The following is an 18,907-nucleotide window of genomic DNA, read 5'->3' as shown; positions in this document are numbered from 1 at the left end:
GGTGTTTTACGCGTTTGGATTGACCGCAACATAACAAACGCTAAACATTTTTTATAGACAGGGATAAAGCTACTATGTGAAGTATGGAGTTATTTTGCACCTATTAGTTGCAGCTTGTATTTAAAAAATTATTTAATAAAATTTAAAATTTTTGTAAGTTTTCTATAAAATTTCCACCCAGTTAAATTATCAAAAAAATACTTTGCACCTATTAATGTATTGTTTTGGATCCGTCATATAGCTCTCTTTTAACATTCATTCACCATTAGCAAATACTACATTTGTTTCAAAATGATATTTACAGTTACTATTTGCACAAATATTAAGATAAAATAGAGAAAGTGTGTGAAAATGTAATTGAATATAATAAAATAAGTTTTCCGTCTCTTTTTGTTTTTTACGTTTGACATTTTTCACGCGCTTTAACGATTAATTAATTTGCATCGAGATTCTTCAATTTTTTTATTTAAACAAGATAAATTACGTTTATTTATAATGTTTTCACTTTTATCAAAATTCTGATATTGGGAATATGAGAAAAATTTAATGTTCCAATGTAAAAGTGTGAGATATTAAATGACTCAATGAATTTAATTGGTTAAAATAATAATTGGACACAAATTTTGATAGAATACTAAGTCATTTATGTGATAATATAAAAAGAAATGTAAAGAACATTTTGAAATACCAAAAAGGAAAACGTAAAGAACAAAAAGAGACGGAGGGAGTAATTGTTTAAAAAGGTAGGTGGTAAGAAAATAAATAAATAAAAGAATAGAAAGTGAGTGAAAATGTGTAAATGTTGTTGGGTAAGAGGGGTAAGATAAGTAAATTTTTATGTAAAAAATAGAATAAAATACAATTTAAAAAATATTATGAAATAAAATAAGTGAAAAAATGTAAATTTTTAAAACGGATATAGTAAGAATTACTACTCCATACTATGTAACAACATCTAATTCGAATAGATCGAACATAACAAACACTAAACCTTTTTTATAACTCATTTTCAGCATCTACTTAGTACGTAATACTGCAACCACAACTATTACATATTGATGAGTAACAAGTAAGAACTACGTACAACATTTAATTTCGCAGAACAATCCTTGTAGACGGAAATTATGATCCCTTCACCACTAAGCTTACAAGAAGCACTTGATTTAAATGTTAGTCATTTTCCATTTTTTCCATGTCAATGCTAGTGCTTTTATCCAACTTTTTACATATTCAGGATTCAGATAATATATAATACAGTAGTATAAAATCAAATAAAGTCCCAACGACAAAACGACTTTACTATTCAATATTTTACGTTTCCCTCCTTCAAAAACAAAAACAAAAACAAAAACAAAAACAAAATACCCTCTTTGATTTCTCTCACTCTAATGGCGTAACACTTGTCTTTTTCTGATCTTCAAAACCTCCAAAAATGGCGGGGTTTCCCCAATCTTTAAGACCCAATTCATCTTTTTCTTCCATAATTTCTATCTCCTCTCAACAACACTTCCTCTACAAACTCATCTTTTTCCTTACTTTCCTCCCCATCTTTCTTGCTCTGTTCGCCTTCTTCCTTCAATGGCGAGGCAGCGGAGGTGGCGTTATCGACCCGATAACTCGGTGGTCTTTCGATCGACATGGCGAATTTCCTGGAATGATTGATTCCCCTGTTATTAAATCATCAGCTTCTGTTAATGCTAAAAATAATTGCTCCAATAATGTGTTGCGTCAGACTACTACTTCCCCTGTTTTTCCATACTTCAGAGGTTGGACATTTAATCATAATGACTCTACTCGTAGTCCCAAGGTTAGTTCTTCTACACATTTCTTATTCAAATTTACGTCATTTTTTTGGGTTTTTTTAAAATTATTTTTCGTAAAACCCATAGTTTCAATCATTTCTCTGTCTGGGTTTGTGTTAACTATTGTGGATGATTTTCATTTCTGGGTTTTTTTGTCTATCTGGGTTTATTGAATCTTGCGTAAATATTGGCCAGTTTTTGTGTTTCTAGATCAAATTTGTTTTTTTTAAGGGTTTTATTTTTGCCCCTATTAATATGTTTAATGACATTTCTTTCAATTGTAAATAAATTAAACATTCGTGAAATTACAGTAATCTTCATGTTAGTTCTTCTTTCAGTAATTTCTGATTTTTGCCGTTTTCAAATAAGTTCTTCAGTTCCGAGTAATCGGTAAGAATCTTGATTGCAGCGTAAAGGTGTCAGATAAGAAGGTTCCTGGTAGTTGAAGTCAGAAATAATAATAATTACTATAAAATGCGGAGAACAAGGGTGTATTGTGCATTACAAGAATGCCTTGTTGTTGATAATTGGCTAGTTCCATAATATTCCATTCACACCTCGGATTTGCACGGAGATTAAGAATAGCTGTTATGTTTGGGTAGATTCATTACTGATGATTAACACCAAATCTTTTGTAAGAGTAATTTGTTTGTGTTAATTTGGTAGAATTGTATAAGTACCGGTAATTAGGGACTCTAAAAAGTGTTCTCACCTCGAGTCCTTCTTGATCTGATAAAGGAGTGTCATATTTTTGCAATAGCCAATAACATGTGTAAATGTGTAATGTGTTAAGCCTGGTACTTAAGTAGCTTCTTTATATAATTCGATGGAGAGTAATTTTACAAAAATGATGTGTTTATCTTGTTATCTACAAAAATGATGCAATATAACAAGTAGTAATATTCTCTGCATTGCATTAGGTATGTATTACGTCAACCACTTCAGCTGGCCTAGAACAAATTCTACCATGGATCTTTTATCATAAGGTTATTGGCTTTACAAACTTTTTCCTCTTTGTGGAAGGGAAGGCCGCGAGCCACAATGTCTCCAGAGTCCTTGAGTCGATTCCTGTGAGTTTACTTATCATCTTACCTAGGGCTAAATGTGGCTTCCTATTTCCTAAGCTGTTTCACTTAGTTCATTCTGCTCTTGCTGGATTACAGTCTGACGTTTTATCCCATGTTCTCACAGGGGGTACATGTGATTTACAGAACAAAAGAATTAGAGGAACAACAAGCTAAGAGGTTAGTTTTGATTTAAATCAGATAGGTAATATTGCAGTTTGATCTTTTGTATTTTACAACCTTTTTCGTTTTCAAGTCTGGGAGCGTGTTGTCTGGAAGACCAAAGTGCTCTTTTCTGTTAACGTTTCCTTCTTTATCCTCGTGTTCTCTGGTTCAATACTATGTTACTCAGACACGAGTGTATGTTTAAGTATCATATTTGTCTGTTTATAAAGAATTTTCCATGAATTTGGTCCAAACTGAAGTGTTAGTTGCCCATAGCGATCCTGGAGTATCATTTCTTGGTACTTGAGGGGAAAAGAAGAGTCTGATACCATAGGAGAAATTACTAGTCCATGTTCTTCAATCTTCACTGTTATGTATCAAGTACGAGAAATTCAGATGCTTACACTGCTTCTAATCTTGGTAATCAGCCGAATATGGAGTGAGACATGGCTTTCAAGCTTCTTCTACAAACCGTGCAACAATGAGCTATTTGTGAAACAAACCCTTAACATGGAAATGGCTATTGTCATGGCAAGAGTATGGATCATCAACTTATTCAATCGAATCATTTCATTTCACGATATGCAATGTCATGTTCTTCGTCCATAACCTCTTCTCTAATGCCTTACTTTGCCTTGTGGTTTGATATTATTTAGGATGCTGGCATGGAGTGGATCTTCCATCTTGACACAGATGAGCTCCTGCATCCTGCCGGAACTAGAGAGTATACTGTGAGTGAGTTACTTACGGAAGTTCCAACAGATGTTGACATGGTTGTTTTTCCTAATTATGTGAGTGATTTGTTAATGTTATTACTTTAATTCTGTAGATGGCATGCTTTATTATTACTGTCATTGTTGTTTTCGCGTGATCATCCATTTTACTATTGCTTTTAAATTTCAGGAAAGTGCTGTTGAACGACATGACATCAATGAACCTTTCAGTGAGGTAATTTTTCTGCTTGAAGATGTGCATGTTTGTTTTAGTACTCATAATTACAGGGTGTTTCTACCTGATTCTCACTTCATTTCTTTTAACAAACCGGATGTTTCTTTATTGTTAACTATCAGCTGCGAAGATTAACTATTTTCCTTTCCTTTAGAAGTCATACCCTCTACCAATCACTTTTCTCTGAATGTTTGATTCAGGTTTCACTATTCAAGAAGAACTATGACCATCTTCCTAAGGAAACTTACTTTGAACTCTACAAGGATGCAACTCGAGGAAACCCAAACTATTTTCTAACTTACGGAAATGGAAAAGCAGCTGCAAGAATTCAAGATCACCTTCGCCCTAATGGTGCCCATCGATGGCATAACTACAATCAAACACCAAAGTAGCCTTTTTTATCCTGTTTTTTCACAGAAACTGATGTATTCATGTTTTGTTTTATGGATACATGGTTGCCACATACTATTGAATAACTGTTATGGTCCTATATAAAATTTATGATCAAACTTCTGACAATTGTTGCAGAGAACTGAAAATGGAAGAGGCTGCAGTTTTGCACTACACATACTCTAAGTTCTCTGACTTGACATCAAGACGTGATAGGTGTGGATGCAAACCTACAAAGGAGGATGTGAAAAAATGCTTCATGTTGGAATTTGATAGATCTGTAAGTTATACGGTGCATCTCATAATTTTCCTCTTTGCTTATTCTTAACTTGATATATACCATTGATTTGGTGTTGTCTAACAAATGGAACTTCCAAATTTCAGGCATTCATTATTGCTTCAACGGCTACTGAAGAAGAAATGCTCCTATGGTGAGAATTCAACCTGTAGTACTCCAACTTAAGATTGCATTTTTTTCATATTTATCAGTGTTTAAAAATAAAATAAAACTACTAATCTTGAAAAAGAAAATTTACTTTTTGATGTAGGTATCAGGAACATGTAGTGTGGAGTGATGCAACTGCGAAACTCAAACTGTTGAAGTTTGGCCTTTTTCTACGCATATATGCTCCCATGGTGAGTCCAATACCCAAAAATGATTTTCTTCCTAACATATTTTAACCATTTGTAGCTCAAGAGAAAAAGAAATTATTTTGGCAGGATATAATTCAGGGATTAAGAGAATCTGGGGTCTTTGCATCTGTAATTGCATCAGCACAGGCCGGTCCATCCATAAGAAACAATGACTCTGAGGACAATTTTGATGTAGGAAAAATGTTTACAAGAAAGCATAGCCTGAAATTTCCAAAAACCAAGCGAAGGATCCTGGAAGAAACTGGAGGACGTGATAACTTTCAAGCAATCCCACCCTTGTCACCCCCAATCCTGATGCAAGATGCAATCACATCAGCACCAGACCGTTCAATCCAACAGAAACAATTACTTTGCAGACAACAATGATGTAGAAAAAATGTTAAGAAAAAGAAAAATAGTCTCAGAATCATAGTACAAATTTTGACAGGTTCACATTCTTTTGACCTCATTGACTTGAGTCATAGTGAGGAAACCAGATGTACATTTCAGGTTAGATGATACATTACTGTGCAGTACTAGTATTTTAGACAAGTTGGAAATGAAAAATACAAAAGTTGATAACAATAGAGTTTGTTCATAGCAGTAACCATAGAAAAAGATTATAACCCTGTACAACTAACTCATTTTTCAGAACAGGAGATATTATGATAGAGTATTCTTACTACTTTATGTTCTTAAATGTTTGGTCATAATATTTTGATTTAGAAATTGCCATTGGTACAGGGACAAGACCAGGGAAGGAGGTTGCCAGTTAACCTCTAAGCCGAGGTAGTTCAAGTCTGCCAACTAAAATGGACAGACTCATAATCAACTGGTCCAGTACATAAAATAGTTTCAACTGGTAGTTCAAGTCTGCCAACTAAAATCAACTGGTCCATGCCATGGGCTGGTTCAGTGGTTCTGGTCCCAGTTGATCTTAAAGTTAAAATAGTTCAGTACATAAAATTGACAGCAAATTAGGCGATTATGAAAATAAATCAGAAAGTTATACAATTTGCATTAGCTGTTTTGTTAAATTGTTACAACATGAATAATATTTAGCTATTTTAACATACAATGTTGTTAACAAAACATTAAAAAACTCATGATTAAGCTAGCTAATTAGCGAATACTACGACAGTGAAGCTTCCTCCGCACCCATGAAGGTGACAACACAGTGCTTCGCTCAACCTCCATAGACTTTCTAGTGTTTCTTACTTCCATGTCATCATCATCATTTTCATTAATACAACAATAATCAGCGGAAGAATTCTTCATTTCCTGCAAGAGTTTTACTCTCCACACCTTAAATGTTTGATCTAAGCTAGCACTGAACACCAAAAAGCTTACAACAGACTTGTCCTTACAGGACAAAGCAGCCAAACATTTGACAGGTCCTCTGTGTCCTTCTAGAACCGCGATACACTCATGAGTACACGCAACTCTTGTTTCCTCCGACCTCCTCCATATCCTGATTGTTGAGTCCTCAGACCCACTAATCACCAAATTCTCAAGAGCCACGAGGCAGAGAACCGCGAACTGATGCCCCTGTAAAGACCTGCTTCCCATATTATACTGGCAAGAAACCTCTTGCTCCCAGAAACTAATACACCCATCAAAACACCCTGAATACAAGAAGCTGCTAATCTGATTTTGTGATTGTAATAACATACTAGTATTACTCAATGCCAAGGCGTAAATAGGGTATTTATTAACACAAAGGACCTTAATTAAAACATGAGAGGTCTCCCCATAAACCCTCATCCACATTTTGACTGTCCCATCTGAAGAACAAGTAAAAAGATAGCCATTTTGTTGGTTAATTACCATATCATTTATATTATCAGCATGAGCTACAAAAGAATCAATACATTTCCTCTCATTTAACCTCCAAACTTTAACAGTTTTATCAAATGACCCTGTATATAATAACCCTTCAATATTGTAATAAGCCATACAAGATATAATGTCCTTATGTTGTGGGGTAATTGGTCTTAAGATGAAATTCTTGAAATTGTTTGAAATTGGTAGGGTAGTGAGTTTTTTAGGCTTAAAATCATTATTATTTGATTTCATGTTCCATATCCTAACCTTGTGGTCCTTATGGGAAGTGAAGAGCATGTTACCTTGAGCCGCCATGGCTCGGACATCGCCAGAGCTAGCTTGTAAACAACCTTTTGAATGGCAGTCAAGGGAATACCATGCATGAACTCGACGACTACTCGAGCCGGTTAACACTAGGTCTCCTGATACCGCGATGGAGTAAACATCTCCATCGTGTCGAAGAGAGGAGATACAACAATAGAGAAGGGAAGGATTACAAGGGCTCGATATCGGAGAACGACTCCATAATGATTCAGGGCTTTCATTATGTTGTAAATTTAAAGAGAGGTGATGAAAGCTAGGTGATTGATCTTCTATCTTATTATTATTATTATTATTATTATCTTCATCTAATAAGATAGAAAGAGATTTCTTCGTACTAAATTGGCGCTTCATTTTTTGTATTGTAAGAGAAAAAGGAGGAAGATGATGAAGAAAACTCAGTTTTTCAGGTGGGATATTTAAGCATGTATTATTATAACCATGCATTTAATTACCATAAAAAGAGGTAGGTAATTGTTACGTAAACGGTCAAAATTAGAGTGTACGCACAACTAGTTTTAAGTATAATCATACCTAAGGAGATGTATAATATATGGTCCTAGATTAAAGGACCATTATACATCATAACGCTCCCACTTGTTAAATTGCATCTATAATGATGCATTCATTATAAAAGTTGACAATTGTGATTAGCTAGCTATTCATGTACAAAAACAAAACAATTGAAAAAAAATATATTGAGTTATAAGTGCTCCGTTTGGTATCACCTACTGTCAGTTTTCATTTTTTGATTTTATGGTTACTCGTATGATTTAAATTTAATTATGAAATAAAAAATAATCATATTTATTTTCTAATAATTAATCAGGTTGAATTTGAAAATTGGAAACTACTTTTTACAATTTTCCTATTTTGTTTTTAGTTTTTTTATTTTTTATTTTTATAATGACAAAAACGATAGACCAACTCCGGTTAGCTAATCCATTATACTCCTCTGTATGTTTTAGGGGTTACATGTTGACCAACACAAGTATTAAGAAAGGAGAGTTGGAATGTATTATAATAAAGCAAGTGGGAAATGAGGAGGGAGGCACCAGCAATGTATCTGCCCCATACCCACCAAAAAAAAAAAGTGAAAAGAAAATAAATTGCAATGATGGCCCACCCCTTAAATAAATGGTAAAAATGTTGCGAACTTGCTATATACTGTCAAAGGTTAGATAAATACTGTCATTATTGTGTATATACTGTCATTGTTGTATTAAAATTTGTCATAATCATCCAAAAAGAAGAAAACGAAACGAAGCAAAAATAGTAAAGGGACCACTTAAATGACTGGATAAACGTGTTACATATACTCTCTGTCATAATCATCCAAAAAGAAGAAAACGAAATGAAACAAAAATAGTAAAGGGACCACTTAAATGACTGGATAAACGTGTTACATATACTATGTCATTGTTTGTATAAATATTGTCATTGTTGTATTGAATATTGTCATTGTTATATTGAATACTGTCATTTATTTCGGACACTTAGTACTTTGTTTGACTTTTCAACTAATTAAGTGAAAAGATGATTTTGCCCCTGGGTATGGGCAAAAAATCCGCTGGTAACCAGAATGAGTAATTAACAAATACAAAATAGATGGTAGGAAAAGTATTATAATTAAAATAGAGAGAGAGAGTGTTTATTGTAATAGTGGCCTCATAGGAAAGTAATAAAGAGTTTATTGTATGTGCCCCTCCGAAAGCACATACTATAATAAGGGGTATGAATGTATTGGAAGCATACTCAATCAACCGGGTTATTTTTTCCCCTACTACATATCCCATACTACCTCCCATAAACTGAAAATCCATAACCCCAATTGCTACAGGAATACTGTTTAGTTGACTATACCGGTTTAAACAACTTTAGTTAAACTCGTCTTTATTTGATAAGAATCAATACGACATTTATAATCTTCCTCCTCCGATTGAAATCCGATAGGATCCATAGAGACCATATCGTCATCCATTGGATTCCAAGTACCCGGATCAATCAGAAGTTCGATTCTATCTGAACTACTTATTTTCAAATGATATCCACATTATTTACAAATACCCATTTTTGACTTCAGCAATTTCTTATAATTTAATGCATAACAATTTCTTATATATATATATATATATATATATTGTTATGACAAATATAAAACATATATTTCATGCGAAAAAACCATAAAGCCAGGAATCCAAATTAATTGCCACATAGTCAATTAGCATAATCTAGGATACATACATGTGTTGCGTGCCTTCCCTAGCTGCTCCCGAACCGAACAAGAACAAGTTTAGGACTCCAGTGTCATCCCTCCGTGGATAGTCCACAACACGTTCGGATCCGCCTTAGATTCAATTAACTAGAATATAGTCTAAGGTTTAATGTTATTCGTACTTAATTATTTGGCAAATTATTAAGCGTAGTTTAATCTTAAAACTATATGAATACTTGAGAATATGATGCATAAATTGTGATTATTCATCACCTATTTATAGGGTGGAATTATCGGACTTAGAAATCCACCACTACAAAATTATGCATCAATTAGAGATGGATTTTGAGACGGATACAACAAACGTCTCAAAATAGAGACGGATTACTAAATTTCGTCTCTAAATTAAAATTGAGATGAAATTGTATATGGAGTTTCAAAAATTCCGTCTCAAATTTGTAATGGATTTGCAAGAATTCCGTCTCAAGTTGTTTTGAGACGCTCTCTATAGAGACGCCTTATTTTCGTTTCAAATCCGTCTCTAAGCATCATGTTGAGACGGATTTGGACTATATAGAGACGAAATTCCTCGTCTCTATAAAATGATTATTTTGTAGTGCACTAGGATTCAATTTATCTAATTCAATTAGAATTAGACTTAAATTAAACCTTTGTTTTTAGTGTTTAGTTAAATGACTAACTCTAGTGAATTTAGGAAAACAATCTAACCGGACAAATCCTAAACGCCTAAGGATTCGAAGCATGCACGAACATAACGACACACACGAACAGCCCACAAGGGGCGATGTCCGTGCGCACGGCCCATCAGCTGGTACGCGGCCCATGCTGGGCGCGCCAGCCTGCTGCCTCGCCTTGGCTGGGCCTGGCCTTGCCTTGCGCTTGGCTGGTCCTGCCTTGGTGAGGCGGGCTGCTTGCTCTGTGCTGCTCGCTTTGCGCGGGCTTCGCTAGGCGTGAGCCTAGCTTCGTGCTGGGCCTTGCGTCTAGCAAGCTCGTCCGATGTTTATTTCGTACGTCGCGCTTCCGATTCATTTTCCGATTCCGGAATTCATTTCCGATTCGAAAAATAATTAATATTTCCGATTCTGGAATTAATTTCCGTTTCGAACTAATATTTAATATTTCTGTTTCCGGAATTTATTTCCGATTCCGATAATATTTCCGATTCCGGTAATATTTCCGTTTCCGGCAACATTTTCGATTCCGGCAATATTTCCATTTCCGATAATATTTTCCGATACGTACCATGTTTCCGTTTCCGGCAACATCTACGACTTGGATAATATTTATATTTCCGATACGATCCATATTTCCGTTTTCGGCAATATCATCGTGTCCGGAGTAATCATAATTTACCTTTTGACGATTTCAGCTCCCACTGGAACCGAGATCCGACGATTCCGAATATCAATAAATGGAGTATTTAATTCACTTAAATACTTGATCCGTTCACGTACTATTTGTGTGACCCTATGGGTTCAGTCAAGAGTAAGATGTGGATTAATATGATTAATTCCACTTGAACTGAAGCGGCCTCTAGCTAGGCATACAGTTCACTTGATCTCACTGAATTATTAAGTTGCATAATTAATTAATACTAAACCACATTTATTAGACTTAGCATTGAATGCATACTTGGACCAAGGGCATTATTTCCTTCAGTCTCCCACTTGTCCTTAGGGACAAGTGTGCATTGCCTAATTCCTTTGTCGCTCGATGCTTGCTCATGAACATAAGGTAAGAGTTGTCATCCTTATTATATCCAGAGGTATTTTTCGGTTTCAGAGTTCAACTGATCAAATCAACAGATAATCATAGCCTATGATTCATCTGAGCACGGCCATGCATTTTACAGTTTCTAGCTCTTCGAGTGGCCTTGTACAACTTTCAGCATCTCATCCCGATTTATGAGAGGACAATCCCAATCTTGCGATCTTTGAGATTAGACTTCGTTTGATAGGTGATTACCCGAGCGTTGCCGTTATAGCCTCCTTTTACGGTGCGACGGTTGACAACGTCAAAGTAACTGGTTCTCAAACAAGTAATCTCAAATCACTCAGGTATTGAGGATTAATGTCTAATAATTTTAATGAAATTTACTTATGACAGATTTTCATCTCTTACAGTAAAGTTTCATAGGTATGTCCGATACTAGTCTTCTCAAAGTAAGTATCTATGATAATTGCGACATTGCCATGTCCACATAGTTCAAGAAACAGAACTACTAGTCATCTTGAATTTTAGTCGTCTAGCGTTTTCTATGCGTCCACCTTTATTGAAAACTTCCGACCAGGGACCTTTTTCAACTTTTGACATTCAAGTTCACTTGATAGACATTTCTTAGTCACACGACTGGTCCTGACAGTATATCTTGAATATATCGTCAAATTGAAGGGATTCATCATTTAATAAACCACAAATTAAATGGAAAATGAATTCTATTCATTTATATGAATTGTTAACCAATAACGTTTTACAAAGTATTAAACTCTAAAACTTTAAAACATTAAATAAGGACATCAAAGCCATTTATATGAATTGGTCCACTGGTGATTTCCCTGATAACATTACCGGACCTAGACGGCGGGCATAATCTTTCTGTCCCCTCATGGTTGGTCCTCCAGCAGCTGGTCCTCCTGATATGACGGCTACAAATCCCCCTTCGCTGTGATTTCCTTATGTAGCTGAGACAGATGACTTGTTTTTCTTGTACTGGTTTTTTCCCGTGCCGTGAGTGCTTCTTTGCAGATAGTTCTCCAGGTGCCCCTTGGAAGATAGGCCATCTAGGGCTCTCTTCAGGCTTCTACAATCCTTGGTGTCATGACCTATATCTTCGTGGAACTGGCAATACAGCTTAGGATCTCGACTCTCAGCAGGAGACTTCATTGGAAAGGGCCGTTCAAGGTCAAACCTGGTCCCTACGTCCACTAGGATTGTGAGAAGCTTTGTATTGTATTCGAAATATTCCCTCTCTTGCGTCCGTCCTCTCTTTTGCCCGGGAGAATTGGTATCATGTTCTTTTGAAAGAGCCCAAGTACCATTTACTCGTGGGACTTTCCTGTCTATCTTCTGTTTCTTCCCAGAGAAGTCTGTTTCCTCTCCATCCTTTCCATCCTTGGACGCACTGCATATCTCCGTTGCATGAATAAAGGCTTCGACCTCGTCCAGGACTTCTGCCATCGTTCACACACTTTTATTAACCAAGTCAAACTTGAATGATCCCTTCTTCAGTCCTCTGATAAAATTATCGAAGGAGACGCCATCGGGCAGATTTGGGATCTGTCCTGCTTCCAGATTGAAACGTTTAACATAGCTTCACAAAGACTCGTCTTTCCCTTGTTTAATGTGTCCCAAGTGCATGCTTGTTTTCCTTTCTTTCTTGTATTCCATGAACCTGGTGGAAAACAAGGTTTGCAGCTCGTTAAAGGAAGCAATTGATCCTGGCGGCAGCCGTTCAAACCATTTGGACGCTACTCCTTTAAGGGTAGCTGGGAAGTATTTGCACTATGTGGATTCATTGGTTCCTTGAACATACATGTGGTGACGGTATGCAACTAGGTGCATGTCTGGGTCTGTAGTACCGTCATAAGCTTCAATGGTAGGAGTTTTGACTTTAGGTTCTTTCGTGGCGTTCATTATGACCTCACAGAAGGGAGTGCTCAAGTGTCTCAACGTCAAGTTATTCAATCCTTGTTGGATATGATAAGTTGGTTCACGGCGGCTTGAGACCATACGAGGACGCATGCTCACTCTGTTTGGTGTCATCTGAGTTTGTCCTCGAGTAGAGGGGTAGAGTGGAGGATCTTCCATAACCGGAGTAGATCCAGTGTCAGATAATTCAGATTCGGCTTCATAGTACTCTTGCCGTCTCGAGGGTGGCCGCAGAATGGCCGGCGGATTTACTCGGGAGGGTTGCCGTGTGGCCTGCTCACGCCGAGGCGGAAAAGCTTGATGGTCGCGGTCAATCTCTGAGCGTTCTGCCAAAGGACTGGCTCCTCGGCTAGCTTGAGGACGGGAACTTTCTCCTGCTCTCCAGACGTTGGATCTGAGTGGCATCTTGTTATCCGATTGACGCCTAGGCTGAGAGGCCTTTGCAGAGCCGTCCTTTCAGTGTTATAGATCAACATGTTCCTTCGTATTTCATCCTGCAACGTGGTGCTCATCTGCTGTCGAAAAGTTTGGTTCATTTGTTGGAACCCTGCTACAATTTCACGCATCGATCCTACCGAGACAGGCAGGTCCAAATTTTCATCCAGCACGGCGTCCCTGACGCTGGGACTTAGATGGCCGCCTGGTGGAGGTGCCTCGACGTCTGGTTCCTCCTCAACAATTAGCTCGACCTCTTGGACTCGGCGCGGTGTGCTTCCAGCATTGGAGACTCGATTTTCTTCCAGCATTGGCGACACAATCTATATGGTGTTGACTCCTTTCCCGGGGCCGTCGCTCCTCTGATTCACCATTGTACTCTTCACCTTCAGATTGCGGTTCGGCCATGATACTATACCTCCCCACACACGGCGCCAAATGTTGTGGGATCTTTTGTGGCGATGACTTGTCACGCGTTCCTCGGAGGTATGAAGTATGCGCTGGCACGATCTTCCTGCAACCTGCCAAACAAGAATATTCCCGTAGAAATATTCCCTCCGATGCTTAAGTAAGTATTGGCTAGAGAGAGAAGTAATTTGTAGAAAGAAGGCAAAGCAAAGATAGTTTTAGGTAGGTGGGAATGAATTGAATGCCCCTTTTACCTAGGGATCTTCACTATTTATAGTGCTAGGGTTTCTTGGGAATTGATCCCTAAACCCTGGCTGCATGATTGTATGTTCTCTGAGATTGGAACATGTGTCCAATAGTAGGAGGCTTGATTAAACCTGACGGACCCCTTAAGCTTGGGCTTTAATCATGGATAACTTGGGACTTTTACCAAGCAAGTGAACCTCTTGGACCAAGATAAGAACATTGGGCCTGTATGAATTTGGGGTAGGCTCCAGTTGGCCACGCAAGTCGCATGGCTCATTATGGTTATACGCCAAGGCCACATCAGGACATGAGTCTGTTTAGAGGATGCCTTCTAGAGCTAAGGGGACCTTCCTGAGTGGGGCTTGCCTTTTGGGCTAACATAAGAAGGCCATATGTCACTTTTTAGTTTAGGCCACATCACCAGATAGTTGGGAAACCTTGGTTGTGACTATTAGTAACTCTGCTCCAGAAGGTGTTCTATCTTTGGACGTGATCAAAGAAAGCATGTTCAATGAAGAGATTAGAAGAAAGTGGATGGGAGTTGATAATTCACATGCTCTTGTTGTTGAGAATCGTGGAAGAAGCAAGAGTAAGGGTTCCAAAGGCCGTGATAACTCAAAGGGGAGGTCCAAGTCTAGAGACAAAGAGACTAGGAAATATCATTACTGCAACAAGTCTGGCCATATCAAAAAATTTTGCTACCGTTGGAAGAGAGAACAAGGTAAGAAGCAAGACTCACAAAAGCAGGGAGATGATAAAAATACTGCAGCAACCGCTTCTAAGAATGATGATGGTGTCGCTTTGATTTGTGCAACTAGTGAGTGTCATCATGTACGGAGTTCAGACACAGAGTGGCTTGTAGATTCAGGTGCTTCATATCATTGTGTTCCCAAAAGGGAGTATTTCATGAACTATCAATCTGGTGATTTTGGTAGTGTGAAGATGGGGAACAAGAGTTCATCTAGCATTTTTGGGTTGGGTGATATTTGTGTGAAGACAAGTGTTGGGTGCATTCTTACATTGAATTTTGTGCGCCATATTCCTGATTTACGCCTTAACTTATTGTCTGCAAATGTTCTTGATCTAGAAGGGTACCGACACACCTTTGGTGATGGTAAGTGGAAATTGTCTAAGGGCTCGATGACAGTTGCTCGTGGCGAGTTGTGTTGTTCTTTGTATAAGACATACTTGAGTGTATGTTCTGGTGAGCTGGATAAGAAAAGAATTCTCCGAATTCGTGGCATCGGAGGCTAGGGCATGTGAGTGACAAGGGGATCAAACTGTTAGCAGGTAAATCTCTTATTCCTGTTGATAAATCAGTTTCTCTTGACCACTGGGATCATTGTTTGGCAGGTAAGCAGCATAGAGCTTCCTTTTCTAGGAAGTCCACCAGAAGGCAAGAAAAGTTGGAGTTAGTTCACTCCGATGTTTGTGGTCCTATTGAGGTGGAGTCTTTTGGTGGCAATAGATATTTTGTCACTTTCATTGATGATGCTACTCTAAGAAATAGGGTGTATATGTTGAAGACAAAAAGCCAAGTGTTCGAGATTTTAAAAAAGTTTCATGCCATGGTAGAAAGGAAGACCGAAAGAAAGTTGAAATGTCTTCGATCTGACAATGGTGGTGAGTATACTTCGAATGAGTTCAAGTATTATTGCTCACAACATGGCAGTAGACATGAGAAGACAGAGCCCGGCACACTACACAATGGAGTTTCTGAGAGGATGAACATAACCATTGTAGAGAAGGTGAGGTGCATGCTTAAAATGTCTGATCTTCCTAAGACATTTTGGGCCGAAGCAGTGCAATGTGCCGTGTATTTGATTAATCGATCTCCATCGATTCCTCTTGGTCTTGACATTCCAGATAGAGCATGGAAGGGACGTGATCCCACTTATTCGCATTTGAGAGTCTTTGGCAGCAAGGCATACATGCATGTGCCTAAAGAGCAGAGGTCAAAGCTTGATTCAAAATCTAATCCATGTGTATTTGTTGGGGTATGGGGATGAAGAGTATGGTTTTAGACTCTATGATCCAGAAAATAAGAAGATAGTGAGAAGCAGAGATGTAGAATTATTCGAGCACGAGAAGGGTGCAAATCTTCTGAGTATAAGGTACACTTCTACTTCAGATCTGTCTTTTGATACTACTAATGGTTCTACTTCTACTCCTCCTGTTATTCAGCCAGCAAATGAGAATGTTGAAGATGTACTTGATGATGTACATGATGATGTTGGTAAGGTACTGAAGGAAATAATGCCCTTGGTCAAAGTATGCATTTAATGCTAAGTCTAATAAATGCGGTTCAGTGTTAATTATACAAGTTAATAATTCAGTGAGATCAAGTGAACTGTATGCCTAACTAGAGGCCGCTTCAGTTCAAGTGGAATTAATAATATTAATCCACAGCTTACTCTTGACTGAACCCGTAGGGTCACACAAATAGTATGTGAACGGATCAAGTATTTAATGGAATTAAATACTCCATTTATGAATATTCGGAATCGAAGGATCTCGGTTCCAGTGGGAGCAGAAATCGTCAAAGGCAAATTATGGATACTCCGGAAAAGATGATATTGCCGGAAACGGAAATATGGATCGTATCGGAAAAATAAATATTATCCAAGTCGTAGATGTTGCCGGAAACGGAAACATGGTACGTATCGGAAAATATTAACGGAAATGGAAATATTACCGGAATCGGAAATATTGCCGGAAACGAAAATATTGTCAGAATCGGAAATATTATCGGAATCGGAAAATAATTCCGGAATCGAAAATATTATCGGAATCGGAAAATAATTCCGGAATCGGAAATATTAGATATTTGTTCGAAACGGAAATTAATTCCGGAATCGGAAATGTTAAATATTGTTCGGAAATGAATTCCGGAATCGGAAAATTAATCGGAAGCGCGTCGTACGAAATAAGCATCAGACGAGCATTGCTAGACGAAGGCCCGACACGAAGCCAGGCCCACGCCTAGCAAGCCCAACGCGCAAGGCACAGGCAACGCAGCAAGCCAAAGGCACGCAAGGCCCAGCGCAAGCCCTTGGGCTGCGAGCAACGCGGGCTGCGAGGCTGCGTGTGGGCTGCAAGCCTGCTGCGGGCTTCTCGCGCGCGCGGGCATGGCCTGCTCGCTTGTGGGCCGTGCTCGTGCGCGTGTTGGAGTTTGTGCATGCATCAAATCCTTAAGCGATTAGGATTAGATTAAAAGATTAATTTTCTAAGTTACTAGTTTTAAGTAAACTCTAATTCTATTAGATTTAGAATACTTGATCCTAGTAGACTTCTAAATCCATATTCCTACTCTATAAATATGTGATGGCATTCACAAATTTATGTACAACATAATTTCAATTATTCACCTAGTTTTAAGGATTAAAACTAAGTCTAATATTTGCCTAAAATATTCGAACATATTCATAGAACCTTAGGTGCAATTCTAGTTAATTAAATCTAAGGCGGATCCGAGCGTGTTGTGGACTATCTACGGAGGGACGACATTTGGAGTCCTAGACTTGTTCTTGTTCGGTTCGGGCGCAGCTAGGGAGGGCACGCTACAAAGTGTATGTGTCCTAAATTATGCTAATTGTTATGTGGCAATTAATTTGGATTTCTGGCTTTATGGTTTTTCCGCATGATTTATATTCAATTATATGTATCATAACCTAACAGTGGTATCATGAGCCTCTAATTAATTCCATAATAATTAGTTAACATGGTTAAAATTTATAAATTTGCAATGAATTAAAGGGGTGATTAATTCGAAATTTTCAATTTTTGGTAATTAATTGCAAATTCGTGCGATTATTTAATTATATGTTAATAATGGTCGGAATCGTATAATTTTATAGTGTATTTCGCATGTAAACGACGTTTTAAAATTTTGACTAAAATCAAATATTTAATGCCGAACCCAGAATTCCCAAATTCGAAGCCTAACTATGACTTTTTGGAGGTTTTAGTTTTTTGAACGCAAAATTTGTAATTTTTAAGATGTTAATTAAATATTTGCGATTCTTGTTTGTAAATCTTGAATTTTTGATTGACCTACTGTATATGTTTAACAAATTTATATGCCTAAGCTTGTTAATTATACAACCTAATTTGTAATTGTAATTAATTTGTTGAAATTCGAATAATTTAGAATTTGATTTGATTTTCATAATTAATTGACAATTTAATTAGGTATCCATGATTAAAAAACCACCATAAAAATTGTTAATTTTTGATAAATTTTGAATTTTTATGACCTAGATTTGAATCCATGATAATCGGAGATTAATTGAATAATAAAATTTTGATTTTTCGCCCTAAATTTATGAAATTAATATGATTTATTAATTTGTCTATAAATTTGAATTAAAAAGTTTTAATTTTTATATAATTCGCTCATGAATTTTGCACGCAAAAAGCAATGGACGCTACGTGTTACCCTTAAGGGGTGTTGTATAGTGCAGGCATGCGACGACGAGCAAGGGAGCTCGTTGCCCATGCGGTACGAATGTAGCGAGCAACGAGCCGAGCGTGGCATGCGTGCAAGGCAGTGGGCTGCCTGGGCGGGTGTGCTGCGAGCCATGGGCGATGGGGCGATGAGGCAAGGCACAAGCCGAGCAGGCAGGCGCGCGTGGGCAGCGAGGGATGTTGCGCCACAGCGAGCGCTGCCTCGCCACAGCGAGCGCTGCTGCGCCACAGCGAACGAGCTACAGCTGCGCCTAGGCGTGGCTCGGATTGCTGCGTCTAGGCGTGGCTGCTGCTCGTGCCTTGCTGCGTGATCAGTCGAG

General features: G+C 37.8%; 2 protein-coding genes across 3 annotated transcripts; one reads left to right on the top strand and one right to left on the bottom strand.

Annotated features, from left to right (window-relative positions):
• Positions 1-998: 998 nt before the first annotated feature.
• Positions 999-5,687, top strand: LOC110792988 (glycosyltransferase-like At2g41451). Of its 2 annotated transcripts, none has more exons than XM_021997814.2 (11): positions 999-1,807; positions 2,831-2,872; positions 2,994-3,046; positions 3,460-3,568; positions 3,688-3,822; positions 3,935-3,979; positions 4,180-4,367; positions 4,508-4,649; positions 4,754-4,800; positions 4,918-5,005; positions 5,090-5,687. In XM_021997814.2, the coding sequence occupies exons 1-11, from the start codon at positions 1,433-1,435 to the stop codon at positions 5,387-5,389; spliced, it is 1,524 nt and encodes a 507-aa protein (XP_021853506.1). In that variant the 5' UTR covers positions 999-1,432; the 3' UTR covers positions 5,390-5,687. The 2 variants fall into 2 exon arrangements, with proteins under 2 accessions (XP_021853506.1, XP_021853505.1); XM_021997813.2 differs by having other exon boundaries at positions 1,084-1,807; positions 2,723-2,872.
• Positions 5,688-5,954: 267 nt separating this feature from the next.
• Positions 5,955-7,542, bottom strand: LOC110792991 (protein JINGUBANG-like). The gene has a single exon (XM_021997820.2). The coding sequence runs from the start codon at positions 7,499-7,501 to the stop codon at positions 6,125-6,127; it is 1,377 nt and encodes a 458-aa protein (XP_021853512.2). The 5' UTR covers positions 7,502-7,542; the 3' UTR covers positions 5,955-6,124.
• Between the last annotated feature and the right edge of the window lie 11,365 nt (positions 7,543-18,907).

This window comes from Spinacia oleracea, chromosome 1 (genome assembly GCF_020520425.1).
Source record: "Spinacia oleracea cultivar Varoflay chromosome 1, BTI_SOV_V1, whole genome shotgun sequence".
In the NCBI taxonomy this organism is placed as follows: domain Eukaryota; kingdom Viridiplantae; phylum Streptophyta; class Magnoliopsida; order Caryophyllales; family Amaranthaceae; genus Spinacia; species Spinacia oleracea.
Note: the sequence above shows the minus strand (reverse complement) of the source record. Positions and strands in the feature narration are given on the sequence as shown.